General features: G+C 41.5%; 1 protein-coding gene across 9 annotated transcripts in view; it reads left to right on the forward strand.

The window, feature by feature from the left end:
• The window catches only part of MAP7 (microtubule associated protein 7), a 177,464-nt gene that overhangs the window by 139,967 nt on the left and 13,859 nt on the right, over positions 1-23,638 (forward strand). For 5 of the 9 annotated variants that reach the window (XM_053222204.1, XM_027056795.2, XM_027056800.2 and 2 more), the window contains 10 exons: positions 886-996; positions 6,555-6,668; positions 11,426-11,577; positions 17,211-17,326; positions 17,661-17,944; positions 19,879-20,110; positions 21,245-21,419; positions 21,665-21,766; positions 22,306-22,356; positions 22,453-22,510. In XM_053222204.1, coding sequence (XP_053078179.1) covers positions 886-996; positions 6,555-6,668; positions 11,426-11,577; positions 17,211-17,326; positions 17,661-17,944; positions 19,879-20,110; positions 21,245-21,419; positions 21,665-21,766; positions 22,306-22,356; positions 22,453-22,510 — 1,395 coding nt within the window. The remainder of the gene's footprint in view (positions 1-885; positions 997-6,554; positions 6,669-11,425; positions 11,578-17,210; positions 17,327-17,660; positions 17,945-19,878; positions 20,111-21,244; positions 21,420-21,664; positions 21,767-22,305; positions 22,357-22,452; positions 22,511-23,638) is intronic. The other 4 variants (XM_027056804.2, XM_027056801.2, XM_027056805.2 and 1 more) reach the window with 3 other exon arrangements.

Consider the following 23,638-nt stretch of genomic DNA (forward strand, 5'->3'; position numbering starts at 1 on the left):
GTTTTGTTGGGCAAGTTTGTGGACTGATTCTATGTTTGTAAACTGCACTAGACTCTGTGTAACGGGCATAGAGGTGTGGTTATTCATAGACTTTTTAAAAAGAAATGCTATAGCAGCCATCCTTTCCATACCCAGAGTATTTCTTTTTCTTTTTAAAGTTTATTTATTTTGTCAGAGAGAGAGAGAGAGAGTGGGGGAAGGGCAGAGAGAGAGGGAGAGAGAGAATCCCAAACAGGCTCCACAGTGTCAGCACAGAGCCCAATGTGGGGCTCGATCACATGAACCATGAGATCATGACCTGAGCCGCAATCAAGAGTCAGGTGCTTAACTGACTGAACCACCCAGGCGCCCCTTTCTTTCTTTTTAATCTGTTTTTCTGTAATGAACATTAACACCCTAGGTAAAGTAACTCTACAAGCAGAGGTATCAGCAAATGAATAGAACCTGGTATTCCTCTTTTTTTCCTAGTGTTTACATTCTGTTTTACCAGCCCTCTTACTACCCCCTTGTTCCTACTTGGGAAAATTATGAGGGCATCCACTTTCACAATCCTCTCTTTGTTTTCCAGTCTGCCTCCATTAGTTTAGTTCCCCTCCACTGGCCTGCCTTTGGTCCTCATCTGTCTGTTGTGCTATAGCAATATGCCTGAATTTTCCTGGCTGACAAACTGGTGTGCTAAACGTTTATTTTATCCTATGAGAAAAATAATTTTATTTCTGGCCTTTAAGTTACCTTTAAGACATCCACTTAGAAAACTGTGCTGTTATGTAAGATCTAGTGATAGAGCTGAAAGCATCCAATCCTAGTTTTTCCTTCCATCAGTGAACTAGGAAATTGCAATCCTGCATGCTGGCTGTCAATTAGCATTATCTCCATTTGTTTTAGATCCAGACAGGCGGTCAGTTTCCACCATGAATCTTTCGAAACATGTCGATCCCGTCATTAGCAAGCGGCTCTCCTCTTCATCTGCAACTTTACTAAATTCTCCAGATAGAGGTACAGTCAAAAGGAAAACAAAACAAAACAAAAAAGTGTTCTGTTATTTACTTAATGCTTCTTTTTTTTTCTGGATGTTTACAGCTAAAAATCAGCATCTGAAGTTGCTTTCCCTACGTTTCTTAAATAGGAAGAACAAAACTTCAGAATAAAAAAGCAGTAAGCGGCTGAGCAGCATTTCCCTTGCGACAAGAACCTTGCTCATGTTAGAACTTGGCTGAATGGTTGCATTTAGCAGTGATGAAAGCGGTGCTTCTCAACTTTTTAGTAAATGAGTTTACAGCTCCAGAAATCACCCACTTATCCACCAACATGCAAATAATCTTTGTTACGAACACTTACTTTACTTCAATCATACTGTCTTTGACTTTTCATCTGTACTTTGGGAATTCCAAGCTTTGACTTTCTAAAAAATCTTCTTAAATGATTCATGTTGGTAGATTTCATTTTACTGTTTGAGTTCTCATTTAACAAAACCTTACTGCATTTCTTGTGTGTGTGTGATTGGTTTTTGGTGTCCATTCATTTTGCTCTTAAGGGATTTGGCCTGACTTCAAGAATATATCCTCATTGAAGTTTCCTAAAACTTTTAATAATCGTATCCCTCCAATTAATGTTTTATTTGAATTTTGAGTTTTATTCATCCCATGGATTTACAGTACATGAATTTTGAGTTATTTATGAAATTAAAGTTTTATTTTGCATATTTATATGTCATAGAAGGAAAAACTCAAGTTTTTAAGATAAGCTTCGGTTTTACAGAACTAAGATTTTAAATTAGAAAACCAAAGAATTGTTGTGCAATATGAAAACATATACTCTTTAAAAGTAACAAAATCGTGGTTATTTTTGAATGTTTTATTAAGAAACTGGGAAACGTTCAGTCTTTAAAAAGAATGCAATGTGTGCATGTTCTGTGTGTATGAGTATTCATATATTTTGTATTGTATAAAAGTTGTGTCATTGTAATGTACAATATTATACCTGTTGTTATTTTATAACTAATAACTACTCTCTTAAAGCAGTAAATGTTTGAATAACTTCCTATTCTTGCCTTTTAACCTGCACCATTCCTCTTTTTTTTTTTTAACTAATTTGCTCAACTATTAACTAAATGATTACTAGTAAATGATGATTAACTAAATCATTGATATTAGACATGTAGTCAAATTAGGGGCCTTTTAGATGTTAGAGAAAAGTATTATGAACTAAAACTCCTTTCATAAATAGGCCTTATTTTCAAACCCATCCCCTTAGTATAAAATATAGCATGTGAATGCTGTTCTTACAATTGTCTACTCATCTTTTCTTTGGATTTGGTCACTTACTCAGCACTTTAATGTGTCAACCCATGTCTAAGACAAACTGCAATTGGGATTTTACAGTGCTTTGATGTCAAACCTTGCTTACTGCCTCCTACAGTTTCACAGCTGAAATTGGGGTAGATGTGCGATAAACCAAACAGTACATCCTACCACACTTCTGTGGGATGACAATGATCTTTCAACTAGCAAGATGTTTTATAGATTCTGCGTGATAGTATCTAATTGGATATGCTTTTTTAAATTATTTTTTTTTAATATTTGTTTATTTTTGAGAGAGAGAGAGCAAGCACACATGCGGGGGAGGGGCATAGAGAAAGGGGATCAGAGGATCCGAAGCAAGCTCTATTCTGACAGCAGAGAGCCTGATTGCAGGGCTTGAGCTCACAACCTGTGAGATCATGACCTGAGCCAAAGTCGGACACTTAACCAACTGAGCCACCCAGGTGCCCCTGATTGGATATTCTTTTTTTTTTTTAATGTTTACTAATTTTATTTATTTTGGGGAGTGGAGTGAGTGGGGGATGGGCAGAGAGATGGGGAGACACAGAACCCGAAGCAGGCTCCAGGCTCTGAGCCATCAGCACAGAGCCCCGCACGGGGCTTGAACTCACAAACCGCGAGATCATGACCTGAGCCAAAGTCGGACCCTTAACCGACTGAGCCACCCAGGCTCCCCTGCATCCTCTGTTCTTACCCCCATGGGTGGTGCCCTTCCTTAGATCGACTCTGACTGTATGTGTGCTTTTTTAGGTGAGGTTAAGGATCAGGGAAAGTTCAATAGCCAGTTCATAGCGAGGGCCAAGAAACTGCCCCTTGAATCATGCGCGGGGCCCATCAAATTGAATCCTAAGCTGAACTTAACAGAATGAGAGGGAAAGCACTAAATTTGGGGATTCTGCTTCTCTGGCCCCTTGTCAGAAGAATTGTGAAACAGTTCCTGGGTCTAATAGGCAAGGTCAAGGTTGGCCAGGAAGGAGGATTCAGTTCATCCAGGAACTTCCATATGGTCCACGAAACAATTTTTTTTTCCTTTTTTTTAAGTTAGACAAATCCTCAGGGCAGTGAGGAGCCTAGGCCTTTTAATGAGAATAGAAATTCTTCTGGATTTGAACTTCTCTAATTTAAAATTTAAGTAATTTCGTTAATATGCTTTTCTGCTATTTTTAAAAGTTGGTGTTATGCTTTATTATCAAGTTAGGAAGCATTCTTATCAAATTATTAAATTAGAAGCTTTTACAGACAAATCCGGTAAAGGGAATATACCATTACTAGATTGTCTGAGCTTTCTCAACCCTATAGCACAGGGCTTAAGGCTGATATTAAATTGAGGTTCTGGTGCTATCAGGGTTCAGCTGGAACGCTCCACTGGTTATTAAAAATACTGAAATATTTCCATACCATTTGGTGTAAATATCCACTTCCTCAAGCGGTGCTTCCCCAGGTCCTCCAGAGCTAATGCATGGCATCCATTAGCTCTGTGCCTGTGCCCTACCTGTTTTTAAATATTTTTATTATCACACTTGAATATAGTGTCATATAGACTGATAAAATGACCTGAGTTAAAGGAAACCTCTAATTACCAAAGATCTTTTTTAATTGCTGCAATAGAGGGATTTTTGCCACTGGAGATTTTTGCATTAAAAATGTGTTTCTTCATGTTCTTAAGCTACCTACTTAACCAGTTTCCCCACCCCCCCTCAAGGAAGAATAGGGAGTTTCAAAAAAGCAAGAAATGAAGTTGCCTACTGTTTGATTAGAATTAGTCCATACATTTTTCCTTAGAATCTAGATCACAGGGCATGGTGGTAGACCTGAAGCTGAATTCTGCCCACAGGCATCTTCTGTTTGACTGGAGTAGGGTGTTTTGTTCTTTAAGGTGAATCCATTGCCATCATCCTAAAAATGGAATATATCAAGTAACATTTAGGTTTCCTACTTCTAATGAAATATCAGGATGTGGCAACACTTGCCTGATTTTTGCATGACGCTCGTCTGAAACTGAACAATGATTTCCTGCTTATGGAAGAAGGTGGCAGTGCAAATACCTCTAATGTTCATGTGCCTCCCCTGGTCCACGTGGTCTGTTATAGGAATTGTCAATATCTCCTTTTTAAGTGCTTAAGTAGGATCAATACTATAGAGTTGTTTCACAAGAATTAATATCTCTTCCTTCATCTTAAAATCAGGCCCTGCTAGGTGAAAAAAAAAGAAAAAACAATAAACAATAAACTAACTCCTGTCCTAACCTTTATTAAAAAGTCGTCTTATGGAAGACATCTATCTCTATCTTGTTCAGGGCATAGTAATGAATGCAGAGGAAGGGGAAACAGTTTCTTCTGGCAAAAGCTTTCTTTCACGGTGTCAGAGCTATAGAACAAATTTCTTCAGATTTGCTTTAAACACAAGTCAGAGAAGGTTTTTAATCTTCCTTTGAGGCAAATTCTTTGGTTGATGCTTAAAGTCTCACAGAAATAAAGTTAACGAACTTCTTCATCCAGGGGGAAAGAAAAGAGCTGTCTTTTCAATGATAAACCATCTCTGCAATTCTAAGCCAGCCCTCCTACAGAGTTTATCAGGGAAAGGAAGCGTTCCTCTCTTCCCTTTCTCGTCTACTTGAAAATACAGTTCTTTTGAAGATTTTCATGTATCCCCATCACCTTTCCCAGTGGTTTTCTTCTGTGAATGTATTCCACTTTTAGTTTGCTTTAAAGTCTGTGACTGATGCCCACATGCACACTGCCGTAGTATAGTATGTAACAGCACTTATTGCCTTATGTGTTCTACTTTGTAGCTATTTCTATATTATATGTGCAATTGTACGTATACAACATATAACATCTATATTATCCTTTTATTTGTGTTTATCAGATAAGATTCAATTCAACTATGAAGACTCTCCTAATAACAAAATCTAATAAACAATTCACTAATTCTTAAATTCCCCATAGCCTTGATCAAAATAGCTTCTTTTTAAAAATAAAGTCAGGAACTTAAGATGCTTTTTGGAGGTTGGTAATTCCTTTCAAGTAGGAGGAGATATTTTTTATAACAACATTTAACATCAGATAACTTCTGTTTAACTAAAACTAATTTTCTAGAATTTAGATGCCATTTCTTGAAAATTCAACATATAAAAGGTTATTAAAAAAAAAAAAAAGTCACTCCAGAGACAACAGGATGTACACCTGCTGTTTATGGTACCAAACAGAAGTGGCCTTGTCAGGTTTAGACAGTTTTAAAGATTTTTGTAAGTGACTTGGAGTGTATTCTAAAATAGAGACAGATGATCACTTTAGTGATATTTGCAGGATTTTGCCAGCTTCTTTCCTGATATTTTTGGAAAGTAGCTTCTATATTTTCATGGGCCACCACTCAAAGCTAACAATATAAGCAAAATAGTTAATTTATGATTAGCACGTATATCCTGACAATGGTCTTGCCAACCAAGCCCCAGTACAATTTGAGACTATATTTCATTGCGTTCTTCTAAATTTATTTTCTGGAGCCTTCCCACACCCACTGGTAATTTCCACCATTGAGTTTATATTGGCTTTTGGCTTTTCTGTTTAATTTTATCTTGCTTCAGGTTTACCCTCATTCTCTGCCAAAATGTTTATGTTGTTGCCAAACAGGGACCTGAAAGAACCTGGCTTGCTGAATGGAAAAGTCAAAAGGAAATCCCACACAGAACTTTGCCTGGGTCCTCTTTCATTTTATTATCTCTCATGTCCCCCAAGTGCTGAAGCCGCAGTTCATGACATCTGGCAGAATGCCATGGAGACCCTTTCTGTCTTTATTGATACAGAAATGCAGTCTTTCATTAGCTGCCAAAGCCTCTGTTGGAGGTGATTGTTCAGGGTACTTAGGAAGCCCTTGGGTTGACGTGTGTGCCTTCAGCCCACTGCCCATCCTGATGAGGGCCGATAGGTACGACTACATCCCAAACCCGTGGTCGACACGCTATTTCTGTTTTGTTACTTGTTCGTTCCTAAAGGAGGGTGGTTAGCAAACTCTGCATCCATAACACTAACATCTTGAAGAAAGGCAGCATTATGGAATAGCTCCTCCTTTGGGCAGAGTTCCTGTCTCCCGGTCTCTCTGCCGACTGTCCTCCCTGGAGAGCCTCGTCTCTCCAAGGCCTGGCACGTGGAAGCCATAAGTATGATGTTCTTGTGCACTCTCCTGCCCCTGGAAAGAATTCCTCTAACATCTTGCTTATGTGGTGACGTTTAGCTCGCCGCCTGCAGCTCAGCCCATGGGAGAGCAGCGTTGTTAACAGACTGCTGACGCCCACACATGCGTTCCTGGCCAGAAGCAAAAGCGCGGCTGCCTTGTCTGGAGACCCAGGTAAAACTGTTCGAGGTGCAACTTTCTTGGTGAGGTCAAGTCCTCTTTCGGAAGCACATCTGAGCCTCCAGCATTCATCATAATCACGTCTCCGTCTTTCCTAGTGTGTTTGCTTCTCTCTCCTTGGGTGCAGTGGCTTTGAAAATGTCTGCCGGTGTTGGTTTCGCGGCCCTGGTATTGTTCCCTCCTTAGCATCCACCTAAGCATCTTACCTGGACCCCAGATGCCAGGCAAACCAAGGGTGTCCCTCCTTGTGATGAGATGGCTTCAGATGCTTCTGTGTGTCTGTGACATCACCAGAAAGACCTATCCCTTTCCCACCGTTCTTTCTGCCCCTGCATCTGAGCACATGATCAGAAGTAGACATAATTTAATACTAATATATTGACTGAGGAATAAAATCAGAGCCCAAGTCAATTTAAGCGAGAGTTTCATGATGTGGCTGTGGGCGAGCTACTTCCCCTCCCTGTGCCAGTCTTTCTATGTAATCTAGGAATTAGTACCCTCTCAAATGTCTAAGAGTTGTGGGGAAGGCTAATTATAGTGTTCTCATTTGTTGCATACTTTGAAAATATGGAGAATGTGCCAAACACTGGTTATTGTAATTAGTTATAACTCCTCTACGTTTTTGAAATGCAAAGCATGCCCGAATAAGCCAATTAGTTTAATGAGAAGTTAGTAGAGAGCCGATATCTCGTTGCAAAGAAAGATACGTATTTGGCTTTTGGCAACATCTCTTTCATAGTGAGCCGATTTGGTTTTTCCCAAATATCTGTGGGCACAGTTGGTAGATCTCCATAACCCGTCTACCAGCCCTTGTCTTTGGCACTTAGGAAATTACACAGCCTCTTCATAAAGTTCCCTTTAAAAATATTTTGCCTCTGCAAGTCTCTTCGTGATCATTAACCCTCTTTACAAATAATTCTTGGTGGTTTTATGATTTTTTTTTCCCATCCATGGTGCCCCAGTGAGCTGATAGCAACCCTAATTCTCACAGTACCCGCCAGGAGGCGGTCAAAAATCAAGTAGACATTCCTACCACCTGCGTGTGGAAACCAAGTGCACAGATTATAAGTGACTTCTGCCAGAGCCACTTAGAATTCTAATTGGTGATTGGGTCTTAAACATGCTTATCCAACCTCCGTCCTCGGCGCCCTGGAGTAATGCTCTGTGTGCAGTGTGTGTTCAATTAGCTGGACCACAGTGTTCTGTGTTTTCTGCGAAAGAACTCTCCTGTCAGCTGTCACATCACATCCGAGATTTTTTTCTGGAGCAAAATGTACAGCTTATTTCAAGATCGTTTATTTTCTGCCTATGAGTGTCATGCTTCTACGCAAGTCATGAAAGTTTTTCCGTATGTCCAGCTAATTGGGGAACCTTTAAAATTGCTTTCATTCCTGTTTCATAGGATCTAAATAGTTTAGGGCTCTCATGCTTTGGAATCTCCACACTGTATGTAGCTTCATGCTAACTGCCTGCCTCACAGCTGAAAAAGTGTCTGTCTTTGCAGTTTCTGTCACCACTAACTTGTGTCAATTCTCTCGCTCCCCCTCCAGTGTTGTCCAATGCCATTTCCTCATTTTCCACCCCCCCCCCCCTTCCCACCTTCCTTCTTCATTGTTACACTCAGTCAGGGTGCTTTTTACCTGCTAACTGGCTGTTCTTTGCCACTTTCCCATTCTCCTTTTCCACAAATTTTGATACATTTCTGTAATTTACTTTAGTGTGAAGCAATGCATAGACCTTCAGTTGAGTTGCTGGTCTTATTAACACATTCCTTAGATCATTGTTACCTGTTAGTTGAATTGATACGGCCTATATTTAATGACCCAAAACTGTTGTCTTTAAATTTTTTTCCCATTTGAAATTATGTATATAAACATCGCTTGTGTTTCTCTTGTCAAAAACACTTTATCCATCGCTTTCATTTTGCCACCTGCTCTCCTCAACTATTCTTTCTTTCCATTTTACCGTTGTGCCTTGAGTTCATCATATATCCCATTGCCATTGGCGAGAGGATGCCCTACATCAGAGCCAGGGTTACGTGGCAGATGAAGACAGCCACCCTTTCCCCTAGAATGTTTGGGGATTGCAAACTCCCAGAACAGGCAATAAGAACACTTGAAATTTGGAAGTCTCCTACCTCTTATTTGTGGCGACAGGTCTGGGTTGACTTCACCATGCCCATTTTTTAAAAATACACGGAAAATACCTGTGATTATTAGAGCTCAGGATGAAATGAGTTGATACATATAAAACATTTAGAGTAGTACCTACACATTTGTGCTCGATAAATGTTATCATGTTTCTATTTGCTAATTTTTCAATTCTCTCTGCTGCACTCTAACCATTTGTACTGCATTATCTTTTCTCTGCACCTTTTCATACAGCTCATTTAGAAACTCTTGAATAAACAAGATTAATGCACACTTGCTACCAAAAGTAAGAGGAAGTAGAGATACTGTGGAAGACTTTCTGGTAGACACTCCAGACAAGAATTTTTGTGTTTATTAAGACTACTTTGGGATACAGAGGGCACTCTGGGAAAATAAAAATAACAGCTATATATTATTGCCCTTACTCTTCGGAAGGGCAAGATACATTTTTTTTTTAAGACAATTAATTGATTTAAAGGTTTCAGGATTTTCAGTGGTTGCTGTTCGGAACAATGAATTCCATGAAACATAATATTCTTAGAATTTACAGTGTTTATTTTAGCCAGGCGATGTTCCTTGAACAATTAAATTTGAGGAATTCTGTACAAGCTACACTAGATAGATTTGAGGGTATTTTCTCCCTTTGCTCAGTATTACCTCACTGCTAGAATAAAGAATGAACAGAGAGGCATGATGAGCTTGGCTTATACCCATGATCATCTCAGGAAATGCCCCCTGAAGTTATTTTCCACTGGAAAATAGATACCCCCCGAAGTTATTTTCCACTGGAGGAAAATGATATCATATTTCTGTGCTGCTTTTTTCCTGTCAGACCCCTGGCCTCAACAGGGCTGTTGTCTAGGGTTTCTTGATCCTTGAGCGAGGTAAATGACCTCTGGCCGTGCCCCCCGGGCAGTATGTGCCTCTCCTGGTCCGTAATCTCACGGAGGTGCTCTGTGCCAGGATGTTATTCTTTAAATGCATTTGATTGGCTTGGAAGAGTTTTGCATTAATTAACTCTTCATTGTCTGGGAAATGCAAATGCTTTTTTGTGGGACTTGACCGAATGGTTATGTTCAGTTTTCCCTGTGATCACAACAAGCCAAATGAGACAAGGTTCTCCTTTCTCAAAATAAAGGCATCTTCCTTCATCATTAAGGTCTGAAGCCAAGCTTTATGTCAGTCCCAGGTAAGATAAACATATTCTTTTAAGGACAACAGGGGAGGGGGGGTGGTTGCAAAGTGTTTTAGTTTATCCTGAAGAAATAGAGTTCTGTTTTCAGAGGACTGGAAAAGAGAATGCAGTGTCTAGTTTATTCCCAGCCTTGACCATTCAGTGATAACCAGAAGATACTACAAATCATTTAATGACAGAGCACATGAATAGATAAGCCATCCGATCAACTTTCTGTCTGTAGATAAGTAACAAGTATTTCTTGTCTCTATAATCCCAAAATTCCCAACTTTTGAGTTTTTAATTTGTTAATAAATACTATTATACATAGCTGAAATAATGGTCTTTTTAAAGGTTTGCTACAATGGCTTTAAGTGGGTAAAGTCATTTTATAACATCATCCAAACACCTAGTATTCTCCTCAGAAGTCATGTTTAATTGTCTTACTCTTTTGCTGGAGAACAGGATTTCTCAGTGAGATCTGAAAATGAACCTTGGACCCTTCGTACCCACACTTTGGATACCTATGTAGTGTTCTATGAATTTCCTTAAACCCATTGTTCCTCAGAATTATGTGATTCATGACAGTGTCCCTGTGAATGTGAATGGTCAGAAACTATGTGATTTTCAAAACCTTTATCAACCTGAGTAAAACTGTAAAAGCTATTCATGACTCAACTTTATTTTTGGCAATTCTAACATGTTTATGTTCTGTTCATCATTTTAAATGATTACATCCCACTTCTGCATAAATTCTATTGCTTGTTATACACCATCAAATGCCTTGGCTTTTGGGAAAACCCATCAGCTATGCATCTGATTTGCCCTTTAAATAGACAACACATTTACAAAATTTGTTTCTGGGAATTATTAGTTATCTTTGTGACCAGTCTTAACTCCTGGTAAGACTTGGTCACTTAACATTATAAAAATTCTTTCCACCGGCTGTTGAACTTCACCCTGGAAATAGCTGGAATGTCTCTTGCTTGCCTGCTTGCTTGTTTCCTGTCTTTCCACCTTTTGTTCCATCTTAAAGCTAATTGGGAAAAATCTAATTGTAAACAGTCCTTATGTAAAAGTTATCTGTCACTAATGTAGCATTTTAGCAGAACCATTATTTCATAGGAAGGTAAGGCCATTGCTTTCTATATGAGATTACATCTGCGTCTTTAATCGGTGTCTAAATAGCCAAATAGCTTATACAGTCTAGATTTTTCACTTGGACATGGCTTCTCTTTGGACACACTGTAAACTGATAGGACTGTCAGGAAGTTGAATATGAAGGCTCTGGACACCTTTAGGTAATAACATCTTCTCCCTACTTTTCTTTCTACCTCTGCTCTGCTCCTTTTCCTGAACCTGCTTTTGGCTTTCCTTCACCTGCTCCTCTGGCACTCTTGTGTGTAAAACAATCACCTGCACCCTAGTTATCCCCATTTGTCCTCGTTCAGCATCTTGCAGCCCCATCAACACCATGCCCTACAAAGCTGCACACTCTAGAAATCTGACGGATCGACCCAAATTCTTGGTAACACCGCCAGAGGGCTCTGCGCGAAGGAGGACTGTTCATGGCACAGTGGTGAGTAGCCGTTGGGAACAGCCAGGCATGTCTGTGCGGAGTGGACACCACCCTGAGGTGCGGTGTGGGTGTCGGAGTGGGAGGTGCCCACCCCTGGGCAGTGGTGTCCCCACGCTTTCTCTCCACTTGGGAGTTTTGTTCCCCCTAAAAACGTGAACTTGAAGATGAAAACCATTCTTTGTCTAAGTTTGTGCGAGTGGCCGAAGTAGCACACGGGTGCCTCCGTGCAAACCAGTGCAATGCCAGGACACTTTGACATTCCTGAAAGTAAGAAACCCTTTGACGGAGGTCAAAGGGCCTGGGCCCCTGCCTCTGCGTGTTATTAAGCCCCCATATCCAGAAGCTGGCTGAACTCTCAGTGTGCTTCACCAAAGAGCAAAATAAAGAATTTTTGTCTGCCTAGCTCATCCCTCCCTGTCAAGGCCCAGATCTGAAAATATAGTGACAAAAGTATTTTGAAGACACTAGTGATTTGCTAAGTAACTAACCCTTGAAAGGCCACTGGGCTGTGTTACAGACTCTTGTTTTGCAAGTGAAGAATATAATTTGTACTTGGCATTACTGGCAAGGTGGCTGAGCTGACATTAATGTTCACCTCTAATTAATTTCATGCCATAAATGCAATGAGGTAACTCGTATGTCTCCATGCATCTTTCTTCCTCAAACTCTGTGCTATTTAGTATCCGTTGAAAGGAGCGGACATTGTTGTGTGGTCTTCAGTGATTGTACTGTAGTCTTGAAGGGCTCCCCAGTCAACCGGAAGACCTCGTTGCCTCTCTCCCATAGTAATACCGTGACCTGTTTAATGAAAGGCTGAACGATTTTTTTAGAATCTTAACTTCCCAGAGCAGTTCAGATTTATAAAGCTGATGGGCACTTAAAAGGATTTTGTGTAGCTGTTTGAGGATAATTTGAGGCTTGTGAGAGCTCGATGGCTTTGCCTACGGGCTGTTTTCTTTCAAGCCCCAGGCTTTCAGGAATCAGTGTTTAATTCATGATTGAGTCAGACTTCCAGCCCTACAAGCTAAAGGTGAAACTACCCTTGATGTCTGGGTAGTTTTTCATCCTTAGCGCATTGGTGCTTCAGAGTGCCTAGCTGTAGATAAAAAGCAATAGTTGGGGTGAACACCTTGGCCCCCAAAGGTTGAGTACTTATTGGAGAGGGAAAAGTACTTACCAAAGGAAAAATACCTTGCTGCGGATAAAAACACAACATAATACACCAGGAGGGGAGGATGAGAGCTGACCCTTGGCCAACAGATTAAATGAGAGGGATTTGTCATCACATGATCCAGAAACTCTACTGTCTCACCCATTTTTTATTTTTTTTAACGCCTTCCTCTTTCTATATTTGACTTACTGGTTGTCTTTTCATCTCTTTACGACCAAATGTTTAGGCAAATACCTATTTCCGGAAAGTGACTCACAAGTCACTTTTGCCCCAGAGCTGCACTGTGGAATTCATTTGAGCAACCAGCAGCAGTTGGTCATGGAAGCACTTGAAAAGTGGCTAGTGAGAATGACAAAGAATTTTAAATTTAATTTCCTTTTTAAAAATGTTTAATTACAGTAAAAAAAAATACATATAACAAAATCTACTGTCTTAACCGTTTCTAAGTGTACATTTCAGTAATATTACGTATATTTTTCAGAACTTATTAAATCTTGAAAAACTGAAACTATGCCCACTAAGGAACAACTCCCCATTTTCTCCTCTCCCAATCCCTGGTAACCCACCATTTCAGTTTCTGTTTCTTTGAATTTGACTAGTGTAGATACCTCACACGAATGGAATCATACAGTATTTATCTTTTTGTGACTGGTTTATTTCACTTTGCATAATGTCCATCCATGTTGTAGCATGTGACAGGATTTCTGTCCTTAAGGCTAATAAAACTGCATTGTATGTATGTATGCATATACACAAACACACGCATACACACCACATTTTGCTAATCCATTCATCCGCTGATGGACATTTGAGTTGCTTCTGCCTCTTGACTACTATGAATAGCACAGCTATATATGTGGGTAACAGATCTCTTTCAAGACCCTGCCTCCAGTTGTTCTGGATATATACCCAGAAGTGGGATTGCTGGATTTTGTGGTCATTCTATTTCTAATATTTTGCCCTACTGCCATATTGTTTTCCATAGCAATGCCCCATTTAACTTACGTTTCCCCCAACAATATAGACGGGTTCCGGTTCTTCCACATCTTCACCAACACTTGTTATTTTCTTGTGAAAATCATAATGGTGTGAGGTGCTATCTCACTGTGGTTTTGATTTGCATTTCCCTAACAATCAGTGATACTGAGCATCTTTCTATGTGCTTGTTGACCATTCACATATCTTTTTTTGGAGAAATATCTACTTAAGTCCTTTGCTCATCTTTTATTCTTATTCTTTAATTTGTTTAATCTTTATTTTTGTTGTTGTTGTTGTTGAGTTGTAGGATATTTACATATTCTGGATATTACATGTTCTGGATATTAATCTCTTTTCAGATATATGATTTGCAAATATTTCTCTTTCTGTAGGTTACCTTATTACTCTGTTGATTGTATGTATCCTTTGATGCACAGGAGTTTTTAAGTTTGATGTTGTCCCATTTGTCTCTTTTTGCTTTTGTGGCCTTTTGGTACCATATCCAAGAAATCATTACCAAAAACGATGTCACGAAGCTTCCTCAACTTTCTTGCAGGAATTTTATAATTTTAAGTTTTACATTTAGGTCTTTAATCCATTTGGAGTTAGTTTTTGTATATGGTGTGAGGTAGAGTCCAACTACATTCTTTTGCATGTAGATACCCAGTTTTCTCAACACCGTTTGTTGAAGGGACTATCTTTTCCCCACTGAGTGGTCTTGGCACCCTTATCAAGGATCCTCGGACCATATACACAAGGATTTATTTCTGGGCTATTTCATTGGTCCATATGCTTATCTTTATGCCAGTACCGCACTGTTTTGATTATGTTTTGAAATCAAAAGTACAAGACCTCTGACTTTGTTCTCCTTTTCAAGAATGTCTTATCTACTCAGGGTACCTTGAGGTTCCATATGAATTCAGGATTAATTTTTCTATTTCTGCAAAAACAGCATTGGATTTTGATAGGGATTGCATTGACTCTGTAGTTGCTTTCGGGCAGTGTTGACATTTTAACAATAAGTCTGTCTTCTATCTAGTCTGTGAACATAGACTGTCTTCCCATTTTGTCTTCTTTCATTTCTTTTGTTTTGCAGTGTACAAGTCTTCTGCCTTCTTGGTTAAGTTTATTCCTAAGTATTTAATTCTTTTTGATGCTGTTACAAATAGAACTGTTTTCATAATTTTATTTTCAATTTTATTTAATTTTAGTTAATTTAGACTGAAATTCAAATAGCCAAACGTGGCTAGTATATTGGACAGCATGGATGTTGATTACTTCAGTCATCACGGAAAGTTCTATTGGACTTCAGTCTGCTTTGGAGTATTTGTCTGTATTATCTCTCTTGAAAGTTATTTGTATTCTAAACCTAACTCTAATTGGAAAATGAAAGTCTTTGTCCTGCTGGGAAACTTGCCAGCACCATTGACATGGGCACCTTGCTGTGCCTTCCACCTTAGTGTAGCCTTGTGGAAATTATTAACAGGGAAGATTATTGTAGAGACCGTTGGCTACTAACTCAGATCAGGACGGGGATAAGGAGTGCCTTTACACGTGTGGTCCCCAAATAGGTGATTGGGTGCCAGACCAATGAAAAGACATCTGAAAGAACTAAGAGAGTAAAAGCATCTACCTGCCTGAGAGGATGTTATCTTAAGTATGGGGCATTTTTCTAAACTGCTCTTTCCCTGTTTCCCCTACCCCTTTAAGGTGGTCAGTTTTAGGAAAGAAAGAATTGATTCAATGCCACTTTAAAAAAAGAAGACTTTTTTTTTTTTTAATGCAAAAAGAAGGATTATACAGATCTTTGTAGGTTCATTCCCTCAATGCCTGTCTTAAGACCCAGATGATGAAATTCATCCGTGTATCCCCCGCATCACGAGCTACACTTCCGGACTTATTTTCCCATTCAGATCTCTCCTTAATTTGACTTCAACCACATTAAAATGTTTCCAGAAAAAGGAAAAAGCTACTTGAGGTGCATAACCCCAGCTTCTCTTGGGAAGAGCCCCAGGCCTTCCACTCTGGCACTGATATTCCCAAGGCATAATTGCCACCCTCTATCCCTTCCAGAAGGGTCCCATGTGCTGGCTGACACTTTTGTGCCCAAGGACTACAGCTGCTCTCTGAGCCCTCACCTCCCACCTTCTGGGACCAGAAATGGGGGCAAAGGATGGTCGTGCAGCCACAAGTGATATAGAGCTGGCACACATCTTGTAAAACTTTTTCCTGCCCCAGTCTTCATTTGTTTTATTTAGAAATCCCGGGAAGACATTGAGTATTATTTGATACTCATGTTTTTCCCCCACCTACAGCCCAGTCAAGCAACTAGAATGCTTCTAAGGAAAGTGGAGAGGAGCAATTAGAAGGGACACTGAAGGGAAATAAACGTGGGAAAGGAAGGAAGAGGGGAGTTGATGCTTGTACCGGGCAGAAAGAAGAGAAGGTACACTACCAGCTTCTTGGCCCTGCGGCTAGATAAGATAAAGTTCTGTCCCTTTCCTTGGGCTCTCACAGTCTGCTTTCCTGCAAGGATCCTAACAGAGTTAAGGACGGACAGGTGCTTGCACAGGTGTATCCAGTGAGTATCCATTCCCAGGCCAGAACATTGTCGGCAAGTTTCAGATACTTAGAATTAGTCTTTCTTGCTCTGTGCTTTTTTGTTGTTTTTTTGTTTTGTTTTGTTTTGTTTTGTTTTGTTTTGGTCTTTTTGTCTTGGCTGACTATACATTATCGGAACACTCTGGGTTTCCCTTTGCTCGTTTCGAGTTAGAAAAGGTATCACTCTCTGGCTGAATTTATAGGATGCAGCTAGAAAAGGGATGATGTTTTGACCCACTCTGCCATTTCAATTTTATCCTTAAAGAAGAAGATTAAAAATAGCTAGAATTCTTCACCTGGAACATAACTTTTCCTTCAAGAGCAAGAGGACATTAGGTGAGAAAGGACTTATTTATGTAGTATCAGTATAAAGGGGAAAATATATTAATGTCTGATGTAGCAGACAGGTATTATTTAAAAAAAAAAAAAAGACTGCAGTTATGTCCATGTTCCAAGGTGGAAAAAAAGAAAAAAAAATGCTAAAGAATTAAAAGAGGGGGGAGAAGGGAATGGAAGTGATGTTAATTTTGATGTTTGTGTGGTTTGAACCAGACAGTGAGAGATTTTGCCCCAGCTGATTTTAGGCACAAAGTATATATAGGTGCTTTCTAAGAGTATAAGTGTGTATTTTTTTAAACAGCTATAACTCCAGATCAGACATCCAGAGCTTTATTATTAGTGTCAGATTGTGTCAATTCAGTTGGCAATATTCAGTGTTAAGCCAACAAGGGCTTTTTTGTGGGAGTGGACTGGGTATAAATGACAAAAGTTGGAAAATTTCCAAGAAGTCACTCAATGGGTTGTGGCTCCACTATTGAATACTGTGAATGGGATTGTCCCACTCCTATAGCAAAATCTAATTATTGTGTTTCTCTGAACTTAGGGCTATAAAAGAGACAGAGAGAGAGAAAACCTCCCGTTCCAACCCACGTGTGGCATTCGGAGGGCTCTGTCTCCATCTCATCCCAAAGTAAGATCACCAGGGCCCTCCCGACTTTGGTAAGCGAAATTTAAGAAGCTGGCTGGGTTGTTCCATGTTGAAGAATTTGTAGCCTCTGTCCTCTGAAAGGAAACTATTCTTTCCACGCTGTTTGGCATTGACGTCAGGAATAATATTTTTTCCTTGGAGGAAACGAAAAAGAAAACAGGAAAGAGTCTAGAGTGAATATTTTTGTGTTTGCTGCATAAAAAGCAAATACACGCAGCCAAATATCTTCGTTTCTTTTCCTTATTGGTGTTCTAGTACTATCATGGGGTAGAAGTGTGAGGAAAGGAAGGTTCGGGAAAGCCTACTCTGATGTCTCCTGTTCTCTTGCCACTGTTTGTCACCCAGGCTTCCATCCAAGTCCTTTCCTCATCTGCCTGGCACACCCAGACCAGCCTCCTCCTTGCCTCCCGGATCAGTCAAAGCTACCCCTGCCCAGGTCCGGCCCCCATCCCCTGGCAACATCCGCCCTGTCAAGAGAGAAGTCAGAGTGGAATCTGAGAGAAAAGAACCCGAGAAGGAACCCCAGAAAGTTGCCAGTGAGCCATCACTTAAGGGCAGAGCACCTTTAGTGAAGGTGGAAGAAGCCACAGTTGAAGAGGGGACACCTGTCGAACCAGAGGCTGCTCCTGGTAAGATTCAGCTGACTTGTGATGGAGTGTGGGTTGCTTGCTCTTACTGGGGACTTGGAAATTTTATTGAGGTTAATTTTGCAAACTTTTCCTAAGTGTGATTTTGTTTTACATACAGAGAATCATCCAATCAAAATCCTATTTTTGGAGCCATAGTATATTAATTCAGGTAGCATTTATGACTCCTTTTATTGGCTGAATCCAGTGTTTCACAGAATGTGGTGTTCAGACCACCTGCATCAGGATCGTTTGTATTCGTTATCTATTGCTGTGTAACAAATTTTGCTAAAACTATGCAGCTTATAACAGCAGTTACTATGTCATGTCACACAGATTCTTGGATCAGGAGTTTGGAAGCAGCTTCGCTGGGTTGTTGGCAGGTGGTGCATACACATGGCTGAGCTCCATTTCATGACACATGAACCTGGGTTACTTGATATCCTTACAGTCCATCCGCTGGACTTCCTGGCTTTCCCCAGAGAGCACGATCTGAGAGAGAGCATCACGAGGAAGCCACACCTTTTGTGCCTAGTCTCAGAAGTCCTACACACAGAAGTCACAATTTCGGTCATCTTCTGTTCATTAGAAGCAAGTCACTAGGTTCAACTTACACTCAAGGGAAGGGTGTGAGTTCCACCTTTGAGAAAGAAGATCTTACGGAAATATTTTTGATCCACGATTTCTATGATGTTTTAATGCACAGAGCCCTGGTCCTACCTCAGACCTACTGAATCCAAGTATATGCTAGATCCAGGGAGTCAGAAAGACACTGAGCTTCGCCATCAATTCCGGTGCAGGACTGCCAGACAAAATACAGAATGGCCAGTTTTCCTGTGCCTACGGGAGTTTCAGGACCACTGGCTAGCCTCTATGCTTGACAGAATTTGTTTCAGAAGACCCAATGGATCTCCTCTCTACCAGGCGAAACCAGACACTATCTAGAATTTAAAAATCACCTAGAACTAGGAATTCAGTATTTCTTGTTGAAATTGTCTTCGCTCAAAAGTTTTCTCCTTAAGACTTAATCTGAAGGTAGGTGGTAGGAGCAAAGAAAGAATAGGTGACTCAAGACAGGCAACAGTGTCGTTAGACAACGGAAGAGTCCAGTATTTGTTTGCATGGAAAGGGGTAGAAGAGAAAGGCCAAAAAGTGTCCTGAGGACAAAGAAAAAATGTGTAGGGGCAGAAGGAGATAGGTGAATCTTGAGAGGAGGGTCTAGAATGCTAGAGATCACATCTCACAGCAGGTGCATCTGCGTGGACTCCCTCCCGGATCAGCTCTCTCGGCCGTTTCCTGAATCTGAATAAGGCCATGGGACTTGTGCTCCATCCTGGCATCAGGACAGACAGTGGAGCCCCAAATGTATGGGAATACTAGCACTGGCTCCTGAAGAGGCCCATGGCTCCTCCCACCTCAGACCTGGAGACAGCTGTGGGTAGACAAAAGGGACCTCTTCGTCAGGTGTCATCTTCCCAGCCTGAATCTGGGCTCGTGGCACAGATGCTGAGGAAACTCATAGAAAGGCTTTAGTCCTCTAGTAATGGTCACTAAGAGAAGGAATCTTTTTAATGTAACGAAAGGCAAATGGAAGATCTCATCTTTTTGCTCAGGGTATAACTTCCCACAGAACCTAACATGAGGCTCTCTACCGAGTACATAGTCGATACATGTTGTTAACTGATGAACTTGTATAAAAATAGGACTTGGTGACAGAGCGTCAGCCCTGTAGGATGGCTCACTTACACATGCACCTTTTTGTTCTGTTGCTTGGTTACAAATAGAATACGGTGAAACCATGAGAACACGCAGTAATAAACATTCCCTTTTCTTTTACCATGATGAATTCTAGGCCTGGGGTGTGGGGAATGCTAGTTTTTGTTTTGTTCTTTGGGTTTTGTTTCCAGTTGGTTTTCTCCTTGTACCTGTTTGTACAGCTGCTTCAGCCCCAGCCGTGGCCCCCTCGGCCCCCGCTCCAGCGCCGGTCCCAGCCCCAGCCTCAGCCCCAGCCTCGCCATCCACTGTGACTGCTTGCGCTTCTGCCAAGACCTCTGCGGGCACCACCGACCCGGAAGAGGCCACGAGGCTGCTAGCTGAGAAGAGGCGGCTGGCCCGGGAGCAGAGAGAGAAGGAGGAAAGGGAGAAGAGGGAGAGGGAAGAGCTGGAAAGGTAAAGCGGTGACCGTGCTCAATGAGCGGTGACCTCCTAGGGATACCTGGGATTAAGTCTTCCGTCTGAGAGACACGAGAGGTGGTGGCAGTCATGATGGTGAACGGATTAGCTGCTTCACAATCGTGTCTCTGACCGCTAAGTGATTTTTTTTTTTAAATCACATTTTCTTATTATACTGACAGTGCCACAGCACTGATGGGGAAAGGCTTCAAGGAAAAAAATCTGTCCATCATCTTACCAGTTTTCAGTAATTGGAAGAGTGGATTTGAGATCATCCTTTCCAGTCTCTGAACAGTGTGCAGGTTTATAAACGTACATAAGTATGTACACACAGACATCTATTTACATAATTCTAAGCACAGTGGAGGTACAACTGTGCACTCTGATTTTTTTTTTTACTGAACATATTTCTGATCTCCATATTTCCTTATTATCTTCCTAATTATCGTTTTAAAGCTGCATAGTAAGAGTTCATGGTTTCTTCTAGATAGAACTCTCAGAGTAGCTGGGTGAGACAGTTAAGTGTCCACATGATTGCCTGCTAGTTTGCTGGAGGGACAGTTTGCTTAGTTGGCCTCCTCCTGGGGCTAAAAAAAACCAATGCCAACGCAAATTGTTCTTCAAATAAGCACAACAGCACCTTGGGGGCGTGGGGGTGGGGGGGTGGGGAGGACCACAGCCCCTGTGCTGGCAGCGATCTTGGACGTTCCCTACCCTTGATCCCAACTGGACTCTTACATGGTCCACCTTCCTCCTGCCCTGTAACGGAACATTATAACCTTCATTTATTTACAAAGCTTTCCTTGCGGGGAGGGGGTCGAATTCATTAGTAAAATGTCTCGTTAGTGGATTAAACAAGTCTCGGCCTTTAAGGATAATTAAGTTGCACGGACTTCCACAAAACAAGCGCTCCTCGAAATACTAGTGGTCTCGTTTTCTGTTTACTACAAGGCCACATGAGGCCGGAAAGATGAAGCATGGAGGGTGGCTTCACGTTTTGACCACGAACCACGCTGAGCGTCCCCAGTGGAGATTTCCCCCCCTCCCCCAGCCCTCAGAACAGACTGCCCCTGCTGGAGCCACAAACCCGAGCCTCTGTCCAGGGAGCCCCCCTCGCGTGTCTTTTTGCAGACAAAAGAAAGAGGAGCTGGCGCAGAAGGTGGCGGAGGAGCGGGCGCGGCGCGAGGAGGAGGCCCGCCGGCTGGAGGCCGAGCAGGCCCGGCAGCGGGAAGAGCAGCTGCGCCGGCAAGCGGAGGAGGAGCGGGAGCGGCGCGAGCGCGAGGGCGAGGAGCGCGCGCAGAAGCAGGTAGGGGTCCGCCCGGCGGGGCCCTGGGGAGGGGGGAGAGTGTCCAGGGCGGGGGTGCAAGTCCTCCCGCCCCGTCTCGTGCACGCGCTCGCCTCTTGCACTTCTCCGCGCGCCCTCGCGCCCGCACCTCCTGGAGCCACCTCCTCACCCCCCCCACCCCCACCCTCACCCTCACCCCCACCCCAGGGATGGGGGCAGCGAGCAACCCTGCTGGCCAGAAGCACAGGCCGCCTTCTTGTTTCCAGAAGGAAGAAGAAGCTCGCGTTCGGGAGGAAGCAGAGAGGGTCCGGCAGGAGCGGGAGAAGCACTTCCAGAGAGAAGAGCAGGAGCGCCTGGAAAGAAAGAAGGTGATTGCATCTAACGCGGAAACCTGGGATGCTAACTGTGCCCATTCTTCCCCAGACTTGAAGCCACGGGAGGACCCAGACACTAGCTCACTGCTCTCAGAAAGCACGTGTGTTCTGCTCGTGCTCTGCTTGTTTAATCCACTAACGAGACATTTTACTAACGAATTCGACCCCCTCCCCGCAAGGAAAGCTTTGTAAATAAATGAAGGTTATAATGTTCCGTTACAGGGCAGGAGGAAGGTGGACCATGTAAGAGTCCAATTGGGATCAAGGGTAGGGTAGCTCTCAGGATTCATCATCTCCTCCAAAGAAATCAGTCTTCATAGTGGGGTGCTCACCATAAACAGTTCCTTCTGATTCATGTGCCTTCAGTCAGTTCCAGCTTTGTGAATAATGCCAATTAGGCCAAAGCAGTGTGTATTATAATTACCCAAAGTAACAGACGTGTTTTAATGACCCATTTGCGTAGTCAGTGAAATGTGCCAGGCTAGCCTTCTTTCTGGATTTGATCCTTTTGCTCAATTCTCCCTTCCTTGTAGCGACTTGAGGAGATTATGAAAAGAACAAGACGAACAGAACCTACAGATAAGGTACTGAGATGGCCATTTTTAAACTATTCCTAATAACTTTTTTTTCCTTTCACTTCTAACTTTAACATTAAAAAATCTCTTTTTTTTTTTTTGTAGAAAACTGTTGATCAGAGAAACGGAGATATAACCAAGGGAGCTCTCACTGGAGAAACAGGTATTTGCTTCAGTGAATTCAAATGTAGACAAGAGTTTTTGAGTTAACTCTCTAGAGATCAAGATACTTCTTGATTGGTTACACACAAAAAAGTTACTCATTGATGTACAGAAGCTTAGGTGTGTGTCCTCTAGTCCGCAGATTTTCCCCTTATGGAAAACGCTCTTGCATTTGTGGCAGATGTTTTGTCATATTAGTTTATACTCTAATGGTGTGCTTAATATCTTAAATCATTTCACATTATAAGTATCCATATCTGTGGATATAGATTTGTATATCCCTGTGTGTATACACACATAAATATATATACACACATAATGAGAAGAATTTTGTTGGTGTTATAAAATTAAATTTCATTTATCATTTACTGTCTGCTAAATTAGCATGTATGTCTATTTGCTCTTAAGTACTCTAAACGTACACATTTTGAAAACTTGTATTTACAGCAGTTCTCAAAAAAGAATTTATGCTTTTTTAACTTCTGATTTCAGAATAGAGTTAAAATTAAAAATTTGTTAAAATTTCATTAGAAAGTTGTTGAGACCTATAGGCTTTGGACAGAGATCATTAACTTCTTGGTGATTTTCACAGAAATTTGCTTTAAATAAAAGTTGCCTTAGTGTGTTAGTACCCAGGTTCAATTAGTATTTATTAAGGGGCCTCTTTGTGCCAGGATGTATACACATCCTGCATACATTTTCTTGTTGAACTTCCACTGCAGCTTTGTGAGGTTGAGTGCTTTATCTTGGAGTCAGCAAGCATTTCCAGAGACCTGCCATGTGCCAGGCCTCCTTGCAGGTGCTGGGAGTCCGTGGGACAGGCCAGGCCAGTTCCCTTCCCCCGAGGAGCAGCGTGACCAACCCAGCTCCCAGAGCTGAAGTGCAAGCTCGTAACTCTTCCTCTGTGATCCCACGTCGTCTTCATGATTGTACATACAGGTGGTGGGTAGAGAGCCCATCGTGTAGCCTTCCTCTTTCCTCATCTGCAATATCAATATGATAAGAAAGGACCAGAGATACCCCACTTTCCTTTGCTGTTTTTTTTTTCTTTTAAGACTGGACTAATCAAATGATTTCATGATTCCTTCATAGTAGACTTTTCATGGTTTTTAAAGATGCCCTAATTATA

Source organism: Acinonyx jubatus, chromosome B2 (genome assembly GCF_027475565.1).
Source record: "Acinonyx jubatus isolate Ajub_Pintada_27869175 chromosome B2, VMU_Ajub_asm_v1.0, whole genome shotgun sequence".
In the NCBI taxonomy this organism is placed as follows: Eukaryota; Metazoa; Chordata; class Mammalia; order Carnivora; family Felidae; genus Acinonyx; species Acinonyx jubatus.